This window comes from Chelonoidis abingdonii, chromosome 3 (assembly GCF_003597395.2).
Source record: "Chelonoidis abingdonii isolate Lonesome George chromosome 3, CheloAbing_2.0, whole genome shotgun sequence".
NCBI classification, from domain to species: Eukaryota; Metazoa; Chordata; order Testudines; family Testudinidae; genus Chelonoidis; species Chelonoidis abingdonii.
In genome coordinates this window covers 131,925,129-131,946,326 of record NC_133771.1, presented here as the reverse complement: position 1 = coordinate 131,946,326, position 21,198 = coordinate 131,925,129, and the positions used below count along the sequence as shown (strand labels likewise).

The window sequence follows — 21,198 nt, the reverse complement described above, 5'->3', positions numbered from 1 at the left end:
CCCAGCTCCCCCCTTTCCTGGGTTAGCCGGTGTGATGCTGTCCTATCCCTTTGAATACAACCAGAGAGGCAATCTAGCTTCCGAGGCTATACATTCAAACCTAGTCAGCTCACACAAGAGATTCACCCCCTCCCTTTGTCCCGTAGCCTTTCCCGCCCTGGACAATAGGAAAGTAAGACACAGAGCTTGGGCTTCCCTCCCCCCTCTAGCTGTCACCGTATAACAGAGCTCTGGGCACAGAAATTCCTCTCCCTCTGCCTCACTAGGAAAGAACTCCCACCAAGTTTAAAAAGAACTTATATAAAAGAAAGAAAATACAGAACAATATACTGCATTAAGAAACTCAATACAGAATATGGTATAAGAACATAGAATAAACAGTTGATCTAAAAGATAGCCCAATTAAACCAGTCCAGCAAATCAACACCATGTAAATACAATCAAAGCACATCACAGCCGATTACTTTGTTTCCCTTTGTACTCACAGAGGTTAGTAGAATATTGAAAGAAGAGGAGTTGAAGAAAAGCTTGTTTACTCACAGCCGAGGACAACAAAAAGACCCCGAGTTTCCAGTTCCCTCCCAGACTTTAAAAAAAATCCAGGTCTCTGATTGGTCAGGTGTTTGGTTCCCCCTTTGTTCACCCTTTACAGGTAAAAGAAAATTAACCCTTACCTATCTACTTATGACAACAACAGAAGTAGTTCCTGCCCTGTGCCCGAAAGAGATTTTGCTTTTCTCCAAGATGTTTGCAATTTGGGGGTGCTACGGTGAAGCTTTTGGCCTAGAGAACCTTTTTCCTGCATATGGTAAGTAGTGTTCAAATTATGGGGAAAAAATAGGGGGTGGCTTTAATGTAACCAGTCGTGAGAAGTAAGGGGGAGTCATAAGACAGAAGTGAGGTAACCACTAAAAGTAGTATGGGGGCCTGCCCCTCCCTCCCCAGCCCCACCATAATTCAAGCACAGCTGGTAAGACATTTGTGACATTTTATTTTGGATCAAGAGCCTGCCAAGGAAATCCCATACTTTTGTGACTTTTATTGGGATTACTGCAATGTATTTTTCATCTACATGAGCCTCTACATGAAGGCCATGTGGCAGTTTTGGTAATGGACAAGGCAACTATATAACTATTAGATGGGTATTACTCAGGGGAAATATTTTACATCAGTTCTTTGAAGACCTTACTGTTGTCACTTTTACTTCTGGGTCCAATTCAAGGTGCTGATTTTGATCTGTAAAGCCCTACAGGACATAGTTTAGATTAGAGCCTGGTTACTTGAGAAGTTGCCTCTCCTTATGTACCACAGTGTAAATGTCTTTATGTCACTTACAGAGTTTACTGTTACCCATGGCACATTTAAATAAGAACAATCATATAAGTACAAGGCCTCCAGCATCTAAAAGTAGTCAACACAAACAACCCCAGATGACACCCTCAGAGAAAGCCTGGGTAAACAGACCTTAGAATGAGCCCTTAAAGGCAACTGATTCAGGCTGTCAGATCTCTCCACTGTGAATGCTCTGCAGCTCTTCTTATAGAGGCCTGCTCAGCCCTGCCTGACTGCTCCTCGCACCCCTTCTTTGATTGGCTGCCTCCCACACAGGCTCCCTAGGGCCCTTAGAGCGGCAGGCACCCCATAACAGGATTATAATTAATGGTGCAAACAAGCAGATTTCTAGATTCTTAATCATAATTTAAAGATAAAAGTGACAAGCAAAAACCACCAAACATTTCCTCAATACCCGTAAATGAGCACAAATCAGCTGCTTCATTGACGATCAGCAAACTTTTTTAAAAACAGTATTCTTAGGAATAAGCTTGATGTTTCTCATTTGCAGATGCAACCGCCATGTCTAGTTTCCTAACCTGACTGAATGCAGTTTTCAATGACAGATTTGCTGGGATGGTTATTTGGGAGAAACCACTTAGCCTTGTTTCAGCCTTTATGTAGCAGCAAGAAGTATTACCCTGTAACAAAGGACATGGAATAGAATGGTCTCTTTCAAGAGATCTTTTTGGATTTCTTTAATAAGCTGCCTTTCGCAAGCTACGTAGAAATGAATTAAAGATTACGATAGTGAAAAGCACACAATTCTAAATAGTTTATTTTACACATAGGGAGTAAAAGGAATAAAAATACAACTATGTTACCACACTCGAATCACATTACAATGTATTCATCATCAAATGCTTAGAAAAGAGTAACTACATTTATACACACTGTCATCTGTGATCAATATTAATGGGAAATAACTTGTTTCATACTCTTTCTGTCTAGTCAGACTACATCTTCCAGATTGCACAGTAATTTGAATGCAAATTTGTTTGTATTCTGAGCTGCAAGAAACAAAACAGAAAAATGAACAATTGCATAATCTTGCAATTATTTAACACTTGCACGTGAGGAAACAATAAAGGTAGATTGCTAGGAGTCTGCAGGAGTTTACACATGTATTTTGGGTGCTGGAGTAAAAAGAAATTAAATAATGCTAGAGAGAGAGACAGAGACAATCAATAAGAAATATTTTTAACATTAAAGACTTCGGTCCAGATCTTCATGGAATGTAAATCAACATGGCTCTATTGAAGTCTGAGGAGCTGGACCATGGTCTTCAGATTTTTACTTAATAAACTACGTTCACATTAATGATTTTGTTTAATGCAGCATGTCTGGGTGGATCTACCATGCTGAATAATAAAAACAATATTTTTTACATTTATATGGTGTCTTTCCAAAGGATCTCAAAGTGTCTCACAGCTATGGGGTGTACATACAACACCACTCAAATGCAACCATTTCTGGGGTAGACAGAGGAGCCAACTAGCACCTGAATAAGCGGAAGGGAAATTTTGGGCAAGGTCATCAGGCAAACACCTGGTGGAAAGGAAAGTACCATGGGTTGGTTAATGTCTATTCAGTGCACATGTGAGTGCAGTTTTAGAAGCTTCGTTCAAGAAACACCCACCCAGAAAGCTGTAGTTTAACTAAAATTCAGTGAATGCAAGTAAAATTCAATTCTACATATCTACTTGGAACGTGAACTTATGGTCCATGTGACAAAGTGGACCATATCATATCATATGCTTATCATATCTAGGCATATCATATCATATGCTTAGTCTCCTAGTCCATCCTCTTCTTCCTTACACCCGGTGGAAAGAAGTGAAATGTTCTCCACAGTGCAATTTCTGGTCTTCCTTGAGATACATGGCATTCATTTATGATTTTAGAGAACACAACTGATGTTACGAGCCTGATCCTTAACTGACTTTGAGAGGAGTTGTGGGTGCTCAGCGCCACTCACAATCAGGCCATAATTCTTTCAAGGAACAGAAAGGCAGGCAAAGGGACAAGGAACAAAACACATCAGACTTGTGCACTTCCAGGGGATACAGATATCTACACTGTAAAATAATAACCAATCTCAGCCAGAAACTGGCTTGAACAACCTACATACAACACTGCGCCTAGAGCAGACGAATCACTTCTTATTGAGGATGATGTTGCCCTCTTTGTCCTTGATTCGAACCCGTCCAGAGGAATACTTTGTTTCCTGTTGGCCACTGGAGTACACAGTCTTTATAGTGCCATCAGGGTACTCCCTCCTCTTGAACTGTGACGTGTGAATCTCCTTCTGCCCATTACTGAACATCACCATTTTATCACCGTTCCTGAAAAAAATGACAATCAATAAAGTATTCAGCCATGTACAAAAACCCAGAGTCCCCATGGGTGTATAGTACATCCGACAAGAGCGGTGGAAGCTCCCTAAAATTGGGGGGTGGGGAGGGAGGGCACTGGAACCCAAACCGTGGCCCTGCCCCTCCGTACCACCCCTCCCCACCTTGCAGCCATGGCCTCATGCCACCCCTTCTCCCTGAGCCTTCACCCGTGCGCCACTCCTTCCCCTGAGGTCCTGCTCCTGCACCACCTCTTCCTGCCAAGACACACACACCCACACTCGCTCCTCTCCACCTCCTCCCCCTCTTGCTTGGTCTTATGGTTGGTAAAAAGTGATGGGGCCATGACCCTCTGTTCACCCCTGTTCTGGCTCCCCTGATCCTGACAGACTCCAGCAGTGGAAAATACACTGTGGGGAGGCTGCGACAGTATAATAGATAGCTGCAGAAACCAATGCTGAGGGCCAGGGCTGCCTCCAAAGTGGCCAGCACTGGAGAGAGAAGGGGCGTGGATATACTGAATCAATGCATTCCAAGAGGTGCTTCCAAAAGTGGGGTTTTGATGGAGTCCCATCCATAACTTAAAACTCCTCCCTGCAGGTGAAAGCAACAAGGGAGGTGAAGCTGCAATTATGCTGCATGAAATGAATCCTCCTTATGGCCGATAGGCTCAGGCTGGTGCAAGGACACACAACTGACATCTCCTTGTGTTCACATGGGTGAAAGTAGCCCTCATGTTATACACATGGCTGCAGGAGATGGACAGGGTGCACAGGAATGCATCACTGAGACTGAATGTTCTTATGAATATATATAACCCATCAGATGGAAGCTTTCCCCTCTAAGTTTCCGCACAGCTCTGATCTTCAACCACCTGAACATAGTAGTGTTTACAGAAGTACAGTGGTTCTCAGCAGTTCTCACAATGTGGTCTTCATCACAGACATGTGTCGGTATGTAAACTTAACTCAAATAATAATGAACAACATAATCTGCACTTACAGAGCACTCTTCATCCAAGACTCTTAAAGCACTTTACAAACAGTGGTTGTCACAAACCCCCGTGAGATATGTGGTGATAAGTATTATTATTACTCATTTTTCACTGAGGCACAGGGAGGTGTCACTTGCAATGACTTGCCCAAGGAGACAGAGTTGGCAAGTACAGAGCCCAAGAGTCCAGATCTTCAGTCCCCTGCTCTATGCACTAACCCAGTGCACCTGACCCTCTGGTGCCTTGCCCTTTGGGTAACAAGTCATTACAGCTGAACAAAGTGAGTGTAAAGTGCTACTAAATCAAATCACACCCACTGTATCCAGCTGCAAGTGACTACACAAGATGCAAGGCAGTGAAGAATCATCCCCAATACTTTGCTCTGGAAAAAGTTTTCCTCCAGTCGTACTCCAAATCCTTTCTGTTTCCAATTCTTCTGAAACCTCCAAACAAATCAGTATGCACTGAAAACAAAACCACCCTCTCGTTTGTAAAAATGAACCTTGTATGACACAAACTAAAGCTGTAACCTTCAGTCCTCCCACCAGGAGAGCTGGTATACATCTGCTCAGTGCCCCAGTCATGTCACCTCACAGGATACTTACTTTTCTACTTTTACTACTGTACCATCTGGAAAAACCGTTTCCTCAAGCCCACCATCATAGAAGCGTTTCACTGTCTGATCTGGGAACACAATTTCTTTGGTGCCATCTGGGTGGTGTTTTTCTGTAGTAAACAATATTTTTAAAGTCTATTTAGAAACTCCATCATGTTGGTTTATATGAAACTACAGCATGTTCTTTCACAAGACATGGGGATGAGGACAGAACTTTATAGATAATAACCTACTAAAAACGGTAAAGAATAAATAATGATAAGCATCAAAACGGTGCTTTTACATCTGGAGATCTCAAAGCAAATATCAATTATCCACATTCTATAGATGGGGAATCCAAGGGACAGAGTGGTGACGTGAAAAGTCCCAGTCTCCCAGAGTTAAAGTCAGGCAATTTTTTATAAGGTGATACTCCTGCAAAAGTTATGAGCTACCACATACCTATCTGATTGTTAGGGAACTGCAGCACCTCCAAGCCATTTGGATAAGTGGTATGGGTTGTCTCTGCATCTGCATAATAATAAATCTGCAAGGACAGTGAAGAGTTTATATTTTGTTTCTAATATTTTAATAATGGGATACAGTTATAGCAACGTTTTTAAAAATCTCTCACAGAAAAATGATTTTGAATTAACTTAGGGTATTTAGAATACACACAAGTAACTGTATTTATATTTCAACTCCTCCCTCTTTTCCTTCTCTCACATATAGGATGTGTCCAGATTTTCCAGCTTTCTCCTCTACAACATATAAATGATCAACACAGTTGCTAAAATTATCTTCCTTGCTCACTGGATCCTTCCTCTTGCTCCCCCTTGCACACGTAATGAAGTGTAAGATTCTCATCCTACCTTCAAGAACCTGCTCAACTCCACCCCAGCTCACGTTACATTATAATCTCCTATTTGTATTATGGTAGCACCTAGAGGACAGGAGCCTATTGCACTGGCACCCTACAAACATATAATAAAGAGACACTCCCTGCCCGAAGGAGCCATGTCTCACACTTTGCTTTGTATCATGGTTTCCATTTCCACCTGCTCCACCAAAGATTTAAGCATCAGTGCACCATTTGTTCCATCTTCTACTGCTATCTTGGCATCTTTTCACTCTTCCACTTGTCTGTGGGGTAGACTCTCTAGCCCAGGTCATCAAGCCACCTTGCTTCTCTTTCAAATCTTTAGTAAAAAAATCTCTTCTTCTATCCTGGCCATAAGATGTAGGGCCTTGTAGTACTAGTCAACTGCATAAAATATTGACAAGCTATTTAAAAAAAAAATACAGGTATTTACACACCACTCTCTGATCCGGCATGATCTTCTTTACATCTCCATTGAAAAAAGTAACCACCGTCATCCTTTTATCAGCACTGATCTCTTTCTTGGTACCGTTGCGGAAAGTAATGATTCGACGGCCATCAGTAAGCACCTCTTCTACCTTTAAGCAAACAAAATACCCCACATAAGAGAAACAAAATGGGCCAAACACCCCTCTCAGCTACACCATTGCAGCCTCAGTGCAGTCAGTAATGTTGCAGTGGTGTAACTGAAATGAGAGTGTCCTGCTAAATATTTCATTAACACAGGGACCTCAGGCTATGCTGCAGCCCTTCAAAGCTTATTTCTATAGCATGGGTAAGTAATTCCTATGTCACCTGTGTGCCAACACAGAGACCTAAACACTGCATATCTCTCCCCGTCCCCGACCCCTAAAGGCGGGCTTTGGCAGGCTGGCCAGATTGCTATTTCCTCTCATTCAGTCTGAGTTTCAGAGGGCTGGCAAACACTGTGATTTCAGTGAAGGATGACAATTCTCTAGCGCACTCAGTTGGAGTGAGCTGAGACTCCTGATTAAGACAATCTAGTTAGTCTGCATATATCTCCACATAAGTCAGAACAAACTGAGTCCCCCACCAAGAAACCTAGGATCTGGGTGGAGGGGACCAAGATGATCTGATCAGATAAGCTGTCATATGGTGGTGAAATATGCAGATGGCAATTTTACTTCCAGATAATGTGACCCCATTGACAAGTACTTCAGCTCTATGGAAGCTAAATTTGCTGCATGCAGAGAGCCCCTGGGAACTCACTCAAGACCACTTGACAAACAGACAGTGAACACATCATCCCTTTACTCTTCTGCAGCTGATGTGTTTATCAGATGAGACCTGCTGTCTAGCAGAACCTCTAGTTAACCCAAGCAGGCTTTGCTGGAGTCACTAGGGCAGCTACTTCTGATCATCAGGTTGCAAGGGCGGCTCTAGGCATTTTGCCACCCCAAGCACAGCAGGCAGGCTGCCTTTGGCGGCTTGCCTGCGGATGGTCTGCCGGTCCCTCAGCTTCGGCGGACCTCCCGCAGGCGCCCTCCGCAGGCACGCCTGCGGGAGGTCCGCCGAAGCCGCGGGACCAGTGGACGCTCCGCAGGCAAGCCGTCGCCCTCATGGCGACTGGCAGAGCGCCTCCAGTGGCTTGCTGCCCCAGGCACGCGCTTGGAGTGCAGGGCCTGGAGCCACCTGTCAGGTTGCATTGATTTCTATAACACAATCCCATTGGAGGAGGTGGTCAGAAGAGCTGTGCCTTAACTCTATGATGTGGCGCCAGTGTCATAAGCCATTCCTCATGGGAAAGGAAAGTCATGAACAGGAGAGAGGAGGAATAAAAAAAATTTGTGGGGAGGAAGAGAGGAAACTAGGGCTTCCCAAAACAGGCATTGTAATGGATACTTGGGACAATATTTTTATTTAAATGCAATTGTATTCAAAGATGCCTAAATAATAACTGAAAATTGTTATGAAGAACACTTTAACAAGAAGTATTGCTACCAAGAGGTCCAAGTGCGTTAGGGTGGGTGTTAATTTCTCCTTCCACCTTTAATGCCATAACCCCTCTCTATCCCATTTCTCTAGCCCCACAAAACAAGCCCAGAACAACTCTTGATTTTATGAGCTGAAAGAAGTGGTAAAAATGCCTAATCTTTTCATAATTGTGTTCCTTTCCAGATGCAGAACTACAGGTCCTGCATTTGCTACTTCTGTGAGAAGGAACTGTGACAGGTAGAGGCTGTGTCTGGATTCCAAGCTCGTTAGTTGAATCAAATTTCCCAAAACATATGGTGTGATCTTTACATTTTTGCTTTCCTGTGGAGAAGGGAAACTTCACTTACAAAACGTTCTCTAGAGCCTTTGTAACGGTAATTCATAGCCATATCAGGGATCCTATTGGTCACCCCTTTTCTACCCTTACACCTGCATAAGGTCCCTTACCTTGCCATCTGCATACTCTATTTTTTCTCGCACCTCCTCATCACTCTTTTTGCTTTCTTCATATAGCAAAGATCTTCTGGATAATGTTGATTTTGGAGGAGAAGTCTATGGAAACATTTAGTCCCTGTTATATTGTTACATGAACACAGAGTTTTAGTAATATTTTTGCTAATTTTAATCAACTCTGCCAAAAATATGGTAATCAGGAGAGCATTACTATGGGAGACAAGTACTGCACAGAAGGCAGGGGCAGCTCTAGGTATTTTGCTGCCCCAAGCACGGCAGGCAGGGAGGTCCGCTGAAGCTGCGAGACCAGCGGACCCTCCGCAGGCATGCCACCGAAGGCAACCTGCCTGCCGCCCTTGCGGCGACTGGCATAGCGCCTCCCGTGGCTTGCTGCCCCAGGCACGTGCTTGGCGTGCTGCTGCCTGGAGCTGCCCCTGACAGAAGGGTGAGACATGGGGCCCTATTCTCATTTACATGGAGGCCTCTTCAGGCTGCTCTGGCTTAAAATGGGCTTAAGTTATATTTACACCCACGGTGTAAAGGGCCCTCAATGTAAGTGAGAATCAGGCCCATAGTGTCCAGACCCATCCTGAACCAATATTAGCTACAGTCAGGGAGTGTGTGTGTTCTGTTTTGGAAGCAGAAATCCAGTGGAACACGAAGTCTTTCTCCTGGCAGGATAGTAACCCATTCAGGTGAGCAACAGAAGAGAGAAATAATAAGCTGCAGACAGTTTAGGGTCTGAGAGTGAGCCAGCATCCCAAATCACCAGTCCCATCTGGGACCCTGGGCCTCTCAGTTCCAGCTGGCAAGGGGGTTACAAGAATATCCTGATCAGATGTGTTCTGGTTCACCAAAGAATATCATATGAGGTCTTAAATGAAAGCCAGGGTCATACTGGCCATTGATACCACTGTGAAATGTGTGTACAGATATTACACAAGGAGTTATATATCTATGCTAAAAATATGTTCTTAAATTCTGTATTATAGCAGAGGTGGAGAAACAGGTTTCCTGTCAGAAAAAAAGATATTTGTTCACCTGTTTCTCTGCTGCATGTAAATTAAGCATCATAAGCTAACACAATGGAGGCACATTTATATATGAAGTCAACAGGGAGGCATGAAATCAACAGGAAAGAGCACACAGGAAAAGCAAATGATGGGTTATCCCATCTCGGAGTACAGACAATGAACTTTGGGGATATAGGTAGAAGGCAAAAGTTAGTAACCTGCACCTAGGAATTAAACAGGTAGTGCGTTTACATCCATGAAAACAGGATCTTAATCAGTCTTGGCTGAAGATGCTGCAAAAGGCTTTGGGCGAGATAAACTAGACAGGAGGTTAACCTAATAGTTAAGTTTAGTCTCTAGAAAGCAAGTCATGATTTTGTTATATATATCACCCTTTTGTTCCATTATCCTTACTCACTATCTCTTGAACCTTTGATGATAAACTTATTGTTGTTCTCACTATATATAAAACTAAGTGCTGGGGTATTAAACAAGGTGCTGATCCTGAGCTGAATCATACAAGCTGGTGTGTATGCTGTTCCCCTGGGGGCTGCAGCTCTGGTATTTCTGTGAGTGTTCAGTGGAGAGGGGGCCAGATGCTACAGGGCAAACCCTTCAAAGGGGTTCAGGGACTGGGGTGCACCTATTGTTAAGCTGCAAGGCAAAGGAAGGGTGGGCACAGCCCAGAGGAGAGGGCTTGGGTGGCTAACAGGCTGGAGGTATCAGGTTGCTGACAGCCAGTTAAGCACAAGGAAGTCTCCCTCTCACTGGAGACAGGGTGGAGGTGTAACAATCCTAGGGACCTCAAACTCTGTCACAGCATTCCAGAAGCTGTCCACCCTCTCTGCAGTTCCTTAGCAATGCCTCTGCCCTCTCCGCCAAGATAAGGGCCTCCCTTACCTTTTGCATTATTCATGCTTCCTTGGTGGTATTTTCACCAGTGGTTTCCCTTCTCTCTGAATTTAACTGTCTTCCATTCCCCATTTCTTCCAAATCCAGATTTCCTAACGGCGGCCCAAAACACTATGGGGTTTTCTCTGCTCCCTGCCGATGTATGCCAAGATACCTCCAAAGGGTCAGAGTGCTGCTTTTGCAGCAAAGCCTTCTGGGGCACATTAGCAACGTCAGGCAATGACAGAAAACACACACTCTGAGGTGCTCTGAAGACAGCTGTGGCAACTAAACTGTAGTTAAAAAAGATTTAGTTTTGCTTAAGCTTTGCACTGGAGCTATGAGCAGCCCCAAGTCTTGCAGAGAAAATAATCCCTCTTCCTACCCCTACAAAGTCATATGCATTTTTATCAGGCAACAGAAGGCAAGGCCTTTCAGGAGCCTGAACTAATATTAACCCATGCAAGAAATGTGAAATAGTCTAATGATTAGGAAAGAAGGCTGAAATGGAGGGTTCTGTTTTCCCAGGTGTATTTTATTTTGCTTGGATTGACGAAACAACATTTCAGCACACGGTTGCATGGCTGGATCTATGGGTGTTGAAGATCAGTACGTGAGCCAGTACCTATAATTAGCTCAAACCTTTGCTTCAGCATCCAGTAATGCATAAAAAATTTCTACTGGTGTTTTTCTGCCACTTGGGATTATGCTGTTTCTCCTGGAGAGTGTCAAAAAGCCTGTTTGATCCCAAGGTTTAAGTGATTTTTGAGTCCTTTGAAGGCACAGATTCTCTTTCTCCTATGTCAAGATGAAAATATGAAGTTGCAACTTAAACCTCCTTAAGACAAATCATTATAAAGGGCTATTTTCACAGAGAAACATACCATAGGATTTGTAAGATGTCACTATATTGTTTTACGTACAGTCAGCACCAACAGATGGGAGGGAAAACGAAGCAGACTGAATATTGGCCCCACTGAAGACAATGGTAATTTTGCCAGTGACTGAAATGGGACTAGGATTTAGCTCGGTGTCTGTGAAAGCTGAAGTATAAATCTTGCTGGATGATTAAATATTTCTCTATGTATAAATATACCTGTGTTTCCTCATTGTTACTGCAGGATGCAGAGCTACAAACGTCTTCGTTCTGGTTGCGAAAGAGGACTGTGTCCTCCGAACTACCTGAGGTGGATGAAAATCTGCCTACAGGGTGTGGAAAGAATAACAGATTCAAAAGGTCAGTGGCAGGCCTAGGAAAGTGCCCAGTCATACAACTGCTACAGTATTGTTTCAGAGTCCATTTTAAAAATGCTGACTTTCAGATTCATGCAACACATTGCTTATTGCAGCAATAATCTCATTCTTGTTGACAGCAACACTTGGTGCTGCCTCCTCCTGGAGCAAAAGAAAGAAGCCGTACACTCACCTGCAGACCACTGCTGGCAGGTGGAAAATTCCCACAAATCATGGCCATAGAAATATAGGGCTTGCAGGAAATCTTACCTTTTATGTAAGAAGATGAGTTGGTTTCCTTAGACACAGTCAAGTGTGAGACGGGAAGTACAGGTGATTTCCTGCCATAGGTTCTTTGTTCATTAAGAGATGATTGATGCATAACCTAAAACAAAATGAAGAGTTTTAGACAAATATACAGTCCTACCACCTCTGTAACTTGGCAATTCTCTGTGTATGAATGGTCACGTGTGAACTTCTCCTGGGCTGTCAAGAAATGAAGCCTGTACCATAAATAACTGATACGGTATCTACAATTTGTTTCTATTTAACTGTCTTCCTCTCCCCCACAGGGCCGCCCAGAGGATTCAGGGGGCCTGGGGCAAAGTAATTTTGGGGGACCTTCCATAAAAAAAATTGCAATACTATACAATATTATATTCTCCTGGGGCCCCCTCCGGGGCCTGGTGCAAATTGCCCCACTTGCTCCCCTGCCACAGGAGGCCCTGGGAAAAATAAACCTTGTGCATCATGGTACAAACCCAGTTTTGAGAAAACTTCTTTACAAGGTATCACTGGTTCTCACCATCAGCTAGTGCTAAAAGGCACTAAAGCTCATTAAAAGGGTTGGAAAAATATTTTCCGTCAAAACTTTTTCTGGATTGAAAACTAGGGGTTTTTAAAAAAGCAGAAAAAAAATCATGGACAATGCTGCTTTCCTTCAAAATTTGTTGTGTTATATTTTTTTTTAATTGAAAAGCTGAAATTAGTCTGCCAAAAACTGAATATAGTTTGGGGTTTCAGAGTGTGTGGCCAAATATTTGCGCTGCTGTATTTGATTGTTTAAAGAAACAATAAAAAAATTCTGCTTAAAAAAAATCCAAAATTTTGAATCACCTCAGCTTGTGAGCAAACGCCTGAGCCCATCCAGTCAGAGATTTTTCCAGGTTTCTGATACTCTGCTGGCTCCTTGACTCATATCTGTCTCATAACTTTGGTTCATTTAGCTTAGAACACAAGAAAGCCATACTGGGTCAAACCAAAGGTCCATCCAGCCAGTATCCTGTCTACTGACAATGGCCAGTGCCAAGTGCCCAGAAGGAGTAAACCTAAGGTAATGATCAAGTGATCTCTCTCCTGCCATCCATCTCCACCCTCTACAACAGAGGCTAGGGACACCATTCCTTACAGATCCTGGCTAACAGCCATTAATGGACTTAACCACCATGCATTTATCTGTTTCCTAGAGACTGGCTCCATGGGGTCCCTCACAAACTGGAGATGTTTACTGTGGGTTTGTCTTTAGCATAACTATGTACATACTCCACGACTGAGCATTTGAGCTTGTTCCAGAATCTCGGATGAGCCTTGTTGTGAATACTGAAATGCTCAAAATAGCACATGCATGTGAATGGACACAGGGTGCTAAAATTAATTAAGCCAGGGGTTCTCAAACTGGGGGTCAGGACCCCTCAGGGGGTCACGAGGTTATTACTGGGGTCGCGAGCTGTCAGCCTCCACCTCAAACCCCACTTTGCCTCCAGCATTTATAATAGTGTTAAATATATAAAAAAGTGTTTTTAATTTATAAGGGGGTGTTGCACGAGGTTTGCTATGTGAAAGGGGTCACCAGTATAAAAGTTTGAGAACCACTGAATTAACCCCTCTGGAGCGTCATGGAATGCAGAGGAAGGGGGGTCTCCCTTGGTAGGGTTGGAAGGATATGCTGCTTCTCATGTGATCCCTCCCCCAGTGGCTAATTTTAAATGAAGCTACCCTCCCCTGACATGAATCTCCCTATGGCACTGAAATTAAATATAGACTATAATTTGGCATTTGAGAAGTGAAAGGGATGGTAGCCCAAATGGAAAAGCTAACAGCTTGGCTCTTCTGCAAGCCTCAAACTGCTAAATGAGCTTTAGGGTAGGGAAGGCTGTGCCTCCCAAACAGCCTGGCCCTGCCCCCTATCTGACCCTCACCCACTTTCTGCACCCCGACTGCCCGCCCCTACTCAGAATCCCCGACCCATCCTGCTCCTTGCCCCCTCACCATCCCCCAGAGACCCACCAATACCCTGGGACCCCACCTCTGCTCCTTGTCCCCTGACTGCCCCGACTCTTATCCACCCCCCCGCTGAGTCCTGACAGACCCCTGGAACTCCCATGATCCAACCCCCCCATTCCCTGTCCCCTGACTGCCCCCCCAACCTCTGCCCCCTCCCTGTCCCCTGGGACTCCCTGCCTCTTAGCCAACCTCCCCAGCTCCCCCGCTCACCTGGAGCCTCAGCGCATCCAGCAGCGTCCCTCGACAGTGGCAGCGTGGCTCCGTCGGGGCCCCTGAGCTCCGCCCCGCTCAGAGCCGCGTGGTAAGGGGGCGGGGCTGCAAGCTCCAAGCCGAGGCCCCATTGGAGCTTGCAGCCCCGCCCCCTTACCACGCGGCTCTGAGCGGGGCGGAGCTCAGGGGCCCCGATGGAGCCACGCTGCCGCTGTCGAGGGACGCTGCTGGATGCGCTGAGGCTCCGAGATAGGGGCGGAGGCGGGGTTGGGCCGGGGCCGGGGAGGGAGCCTCAGCCATTCTCGTGGGGGCCCCGGTGGAGCCCAGGGCCTGGGGCAAATTGCCCCACTTGCCCCCCACCCCGGCAGCCCTGCTCCCCCATCATAAGCGTATTGCTTGTCATCTTAGATTGTAAACTCTTTGGGGCAGCACATGTCATAATGGATCCATGATCCCAACCAGCGCCTCTGAGCAATATCATAATATGAACAGTAAATAATTATAACAATCAGAATAGTCTACACTATTAACTGGTTACCTTCTCTGGCTCAAAGGGTGTTAATCTTCCTTGATGGGGTGTTCTCTTGCCAGTGGGTGTTGTACTTCTGCTATGAAAGTGATGAGATGGTGTCTTTTCTCTGGGTTCCCTGGTTACTGATTTCAAAGACTCAGTCCTTTGCACTGTACTCTTCATTGCCTGAAATGCATTCAATATTTTTACATTAAATATACACTGCCATGTTAAAAAAATCACACTGAAGTCATTCTGTAAAAGCAGCAAAAATAATTTACTTATTTCAAAATTGTTAGAAATTTTTTTTAAATTTACTTTTCACTATTTTTGCTGTTTGTTTACTTTTCACGTTTTTCTCTCTGCTTGGAAAACAGAAGTGGACAACCCACTTTCACTTTTGTTTCTAAGCAGTTTCATTTTCTAGTTCTTGTAAAGCTGGAACAACCCTGCGAAAATCACAGCAGCAGGACGTTCACATGTTAAGTACTTATAGATTCATAGAGTGAAATCTGGCCCTACTGAAGTTAATGGCAAAACTCTCATTGACATCACTGGGGCCAAGTTTTAACTCACAGTGTTTAAGGCCAGAGGGAACCATAACAATTGCCTTGGGTAAAATTTTTCAAAAGCCCTTATGTGACTTTGAAGCCTAAGCCTCATTTTTAAAAATGGCATTAGGCATTCAGGAGCTAAAGTCCCACTGACTTTCAGTGTGACTCAGAGGCAGTGCTAGCCCATTGGGGGCCCTAAGCAGGAATATTTTGCCCCTCCCCAACACATCATAAAAAGCAAATGGGAGTCCCCTTGAGCTACTCAGGCCCTAAGCAATTGCTTAGTCTGCTTATGCCTAGCACCAGCTCTGATGTGACTTAGTCTCTTTTGAAAATGGGATTTAGGCTCCCAAGTCTCTTAGGTGCTTCTGAAAATTGTAACCCTAGTCTGAGCTCATACATAACACAGACCATAGAATTTCATCCAGTAATTCCTGCATCAGCTCATAGCTTCTAGATGAACTAGAGCATATTGTTTAGAAAGACATCCAGTCTTGAGGACAAACATCCAATCTAGGCCACCCTAGTGGGGCAACGACAATCTAATAGTTCACACACAATAGAAATGCTGCCCCTTTGTGTCTGTGCACATTACACAATACAGTCTTTATTCACCTGATCACATTTTACTTCACAAATAATACAATATAGAAGTTTAAGGGTTTTTTTCCCTAAAATCTTCCTGCCATCTCTATTCACGTTGCACAGTAACCTCATTTTACAAGTAACTGCCTTTTACATGTTTTTAAATTCCAAGTTACTTCAGTTATTGGGCAGGCAAATGTGGTAATTGCTGCAGCTACTGTGGGAAGTAGCTTCCACATGTCCCTGGATGTTAGAACCTATTTGTGTTAAGAGATCATTAACTGCAGAGACAGGAGGAATCTCAGTTCATCTGACCGACAAGGCACAAGGTGTTAAAAAAAAGGCAGGGGAAGGATTATTATTCCAGATGTTCAAATGGAAACAAAAAAAAAAAGTCTCAACTTGAAGCCAGAAGGAAGAAAATTCTAACTAGATATTTAGGAAAAAGTTCTGAAAAGTGAGATGCATCAGACAATGGTGTACTCCAGACACAGAAAAGCAGTCAAAGGGCTATCAATATGAGCCCAGTGCTGCACTCATTATGGCCAAATGGGAGTTTTGCCATTGATTTGACTGGAAGTAGGATTAGGTCTTATGTGCACTAAAGAGAAATTGGGTTTCACACTTTGGGCCAAATTCTGTGTGGTCTCTTTCGTAATTATGCAAGGCCTGAAACAGAGAAAATACTGGATTTCAGCTTTGCAGAGATAAGGCTGTAGAGCAGAGAGCCCATGAAAGGAGACTTCACAGCCTCCCGTATGCAATTCTCTAGTGTGTCTCTCTCTTCAGGACCAAAGAGCCAGGGAGGGGAAGGGGAGGCTGGAAGAGTGGGTGGGGCAAAGCTACTGGATCCTCTCACACTGTGCAAATTCAAGGGCCAAAACCATGCATTGGGGCAGGGGCACAGTACACTATGATAACTACAAATAGGCAATTCAGTTAGGCTTAAAATAGGAGACAGATGACTGTCTCACACCAGTATGGAGTTAGGAAGAGTGCAAGGAAAACTTTACTACTGCACGTTCTTAGTACTGAGTCACACACGGGGCTATGTAGAAAAGGTGACCCCATGTAGCTGGACACTTTCATTTACATACATTTTGGTTCCAGAAATCATTCTCTAAGATAAGTCTCATGTTTTTAAACTGTGGAAAAGTGACTGTTTCCAATAACGACCCAAGTTTTATCCATACTTTCATATTCACATCTCTGGGGGGATGTTTCTCCACTGGCGTTTTCCTCCCCACCGGAGTGGTGTTGCGACTCTTACGGCTACTTCGCCATGACCTTTCTTCTAGGTTAGCCAAAGACGATGTCCCTCTCAAAATAGCTTCTGAAACCTAATGGAGAATTTATGATAAACAAAGCAATGGTTTATCCATCACATCTAACAGAACCAGTCACTTCATCTTGTACCTGGTGAAAAAACTCGCACCAACTCTTCACATTTTCTGAGGTAACAAGGCAATATGACATAAGTACACAGATAGCTACTATTCACTCAGCTAGACCACAGGGAGCAGGTGACACCAGTTTTATCCCAAACAAAGAGATCGGAATGGAAATCCCTCACTATTAGGTGCCTGGAGTTGGAAAGTGTAATGGCTCTGACAAGAGATAAAACAGAATCACCCTAAGTTTATACACAAAAGACTAGATCCCACATCTGGTTGAGTTATGCTCCTTTGAACCTGGGGCTAGCCAGGGATAGGATAGTCCCCAGCATAAATTACAGCAGCCTCAGGGTCATGTCCCCTATATGGTGCCCTTATGCCAGCCGAGGATTCTCCAGCCCAGAGGGAATCTTCAGAGGCTGAAGGCCCAGGCTTTATGGCTCTTTTGCATCACCAGAGCAGGCCAAAGCAGGTGGAGTGGGGGCCAGAATCTAGAAAAAAATGTCCCCCGTATTTTGCCTTCTCTAGCTCTTGCTTTGATTGGGACTGTTATACAGTTTTGTTCTGTACTGGTGTCCTTTATGTTGCATACAGCACAGCTGGAATAATTTTTCTCTGTGACCTTCACTATGCATAAAAAAAACATCATCAGAAGTAACAGGCAGATTTCAGTCTAGTTAAAAATCAAAATTAAATTCGAATTTGGGATTACATTTCCCAAAGGAGCCTAAGGGAGTTAGGGGCTTAATTCTCATTAATGCTATATTAAAATTACATTAAAATATATAAAGATTATTTACCATTTCCCTTGCTTTATCAAGTGAAATTGGTGGTTCCAGGCACCTTGTAAAGAAGAATGTAGTTATTGTCACTTACAAAGGGAAGGATAGCCTAGTGGTTAGGGTACTAGCCTGGGACTGGTTATTTCCCTAAGAACAACTGGCTAAGAGAGAGAGAGAGAGTATGCACATGCACTCCTGATTCTGCAGAAATCTTAAAACTTTGAATTGCTCTGACATTGGTATACCAGACACTTCCACTGCTCAGATAACCACCTACAGACAATAGATCCTTCAGTACCGGGGTTTCTGATTTTCTGCTTATGAAATCCACAGCTCCAGATTTCTTTTCTGCTTCCAGCCTCTGATGCTCTGAAACTCTGAGCTCATCTCGAAGCTCCAGGTTCTGTTTGGTCAGCATCTCAATCTGATTTTTTAGCTTGCCATGGGCAGCATGCCAGTGGGACTCATTTCTCCTGAACTCCTCCTGGAGCTCTGCAATCTGCTGTTTTAACATCTGTTATTAGAGAAAGGCATATAACATTAGTGCACCATTCCAGACGAGGCAAGTGCATCTCATGCATTTGGAAAGACACATGAAATCCGTGGTTTTGCTTAAAGCTTTATTGAAACTTTTCATTATGACATAAACACACACACAACAAATCACACAAGATCTACCAAAATACACAGCAAGAAAACAAACAAACAAACAAACAAACAAACAAACAGAAATCCATGCTGCAGAAGAGCCAAAGAAAAGGAGCCTAAGAAAAAGGAATAGGTATTAGCCCCCTACAGTATTTAAGGTGTACTGACAAGCATATATAGCAGTGAGATATTAAGCCAAAAAGGGATGATTTTCAGAACTGCTGAACACCCACTATAAATGAAGTCAGTGGAAGTTGCTGGTGATCAATACTTTTCAAAATCAGGCTCTAACATTCCAACCATCATGGAGCATCTCACTGTGTTTGCATTAAAAAAAAAAAGATTTTCTTTAAGTGGCTTGGACTGATGGAACAATTTGACTGATTCAGGTTCTGATCCTAATGAGTCTAGAACATTCACAACTCTTCCTGATGTCAGTGACAACTCAAGCCTGGATGTCTTTCAGAAAAACATGCTGTAGCTCAAACAGAAGTTATGGGCTTGATGCAGAGATTAGTAGATGAGGTTATTGGACCTGTGTGATGCAGGAGGTCAGCCTAAATGATCATAATGGTCCATTCTGATCTTAAAATAAAAATCTATGAATCTATGGACACTGGTCAAGCCATTTTAGAAATACATTTAAGCGTACACCTCCTTAGACATGCCCTGCCCCTTTATTAACCCTGCACCTTTAAATGTAAAGGAGTGGATGTGCAAAGATCTCGAGCCTTTCCTTTTCTCAGGGAGAACTACACCTAATGCTTAATTGTAATCTGCCATTTTGACAAGTAGGGAGGAACTGGCTGAGAATTTGAAAGTGGAAGGCATCTTGGGTGAAAGTGATCACGAAATGATAAGAGTTCATGATTCTAAGGAATGGTAGGAAGGAGAACAGTAAAACAAAGACAATGTATTTCAAGAAGGCAGACTTTAGCAAATTCAGGGAGTTGGTAGGTAAGATCCCACGGGGTACAAGTCTAAGGGGAAAAACAGTAGAAGACAGTTCGCAGTTTTTCAGAGACATTATTAAGGGCACAAGAGCAAACTATCCCATTGCATAGGAAAGATAGGAAGTATGGCAAGAGACCACCCTGGCTTAACCAGGATATCTTCAATGATCTGAAAATAAAGAAAGAGTTCTACAAAAAGTGGAAATTAGGTCAAATTACAAAGGATGAATATAAACAAATAACACAAGTATGTAGGGACAAAATTAGAAAGGCCAAGGCACAAAATGAGATCAGACTAGCTGGAGACATAAAGGGTAACAAGAAAACATTCTATAAATACATTAGAAGGAAGAGGAAGACCAAGGACAGGGTAGGCCTGTTGCTCAATGAGTAACATAGCGAATGCCAGTGAAAAGGAGGCAGGATCAGAGGCTAAAATAGAGAAAGAGCAAGTTAAAAATTACTTGGACAAATGAGACGTCCTCAAGTCACCAGGGCCTAATGAAATGCATCCTAGAATACTCAAGGAGCTATTAACAATTATTTTTGAAAAGTCATGGAAGATATAGTGCCAATCTATGAAAAGGGAAATAAGGACAACCCAGGGAATTACAGACCAGTCATCTTAACTTCTGTACCCAGAAAGATAATGGAGCGAATAATTAAGCAATCAATTTGCAAACATCTAGAAGATAATAAGGTGATAAGTAACAGTCAGCATAGATTTGTAAAAAAACAAATTGTGTCAAACGAACCTGATAGCTTTCTTTGACAGAGTAACAAGCCTTGTGGATGGAGGGAAGCGATAGACATGGTATACTTGACTTTAGTAAAGCTTTCGATACTGTCTCACATGACTGTCTCATAAACAAATGAGGGAAATGCAACCTAGATGGAGCTACTATAAGGTAGGTGCAAAACTGTTTGGAAAACCGTTACCAGAGCGTAGTTATCAGTGGTTCATAGTCATGCTGGAAGGGCATAATGAGTGGGGTCCCACAGGGATCAGTTCTGGGTCTGGTTCTGTTCAAAATCTTCATCGATTTAGATCAGGGGTCTCAAACACACGGCCTGTGGCGCTATTTCCTGCCGCCCACCAAGCGGCCTGCTCCTGCCCCTGCTCCCTCCCCTCCCGGCCTACCTCCAGGCCAGAGGTGGGCAAACTACAGCCACAGGATTGACCCCCTCGAGCCCCGCGCTGCTCCCTGAAGCGGCTGGCATCACGTCCCTGCAGTGGGGGAAGTGGGGAGGAAGCAGAGGGCTCCATCCATGTGTTGCTCTGGTTTCCAAGCACCGTCCGACCCCCCCTCCCGCTGCGCGCAGCTCCCATTGGCCGGGAATGGGGAACCACAGCCAATGGGAGCTTCAGGGAGGTACCTGGAGACACGGCAAGCGGCGCGCGGAGCCCTGTGTCCCCCTCCCCCAGGGGCTGCAGGGACATGGTTCCAGCTACTTCCCAGAGCAGAGTGGGGTCGGGACCGGCAGCCTGCCCTGGCCCCAGTGTGCGCCACTGCCACCCTGGAGCCCAAGCCCTCCTGCACCCCGCCCCCCAACTCCCTGCCCTGAGCCCCCTGCCT

The 21,198-nt window shown here is 44.1% G+C and overlaps 1 protein-coding gene across 3 annotated transcripts in view; it reads right to left on the bottom strand.

The window, feature by feature from the left end:
* Positions 1-2,094: 2,094 nt before the first annotated feature.
* Positions 2,095-21,198, bottom strand: part of LOC116825357 (uncharacterized) — a 43,146-nt gene continuing 24,042 nt past the window's right edge. For 2 of the 3 annotated variants that reach the window (XM_032781305.2, XM_032781294.2), the window contains exons 6-16: positions 18,319-18,534; positions 17,038-17,184; positions 14,733-14,891; positions 11,972-12,086; positions 11,565-11,671; positions 11,111-11,266; positions 8,559-8,663; positions 6,593-6,733; positions 5,738-5,822; positions 5,286-5,406; positions 2,095-3,677 (exon numbers count right to left, since the gene is read on the bottom strand). In XM_032781305.2, coding sequence (XP_032637196.2) covers positions 3,488-3,677; positions 5,286-5,406; positions 5,738-5,822; positions 6,593-6,733; positions 8,559-8,663; positions 11,111-11,266; positions 11,565-11,671; positions 11,972-12,086; positions 14,733-14,891; positions 17,038-17,184; positions 18,319-18,534 — 1,542 coding nt within the window. In that variant the 3' untranslated portion in view covers positions 2,095-3,487. The remainder of the gene's footprint in view (positions 3,678-5,285; positions 5,407-5,737; positions 5,823-6,592; positions 6,734-8,558; positions 8,664-11,110; positions 11,267-11,564; positions 11,672-11,971; positions 12,087-14,732; positions 14,892-17,037; positions 17,185-18,318; positions 18,535-21,198) is intronic. The other variant, XM_075064108.1, reaches the window with a different exon arrangement.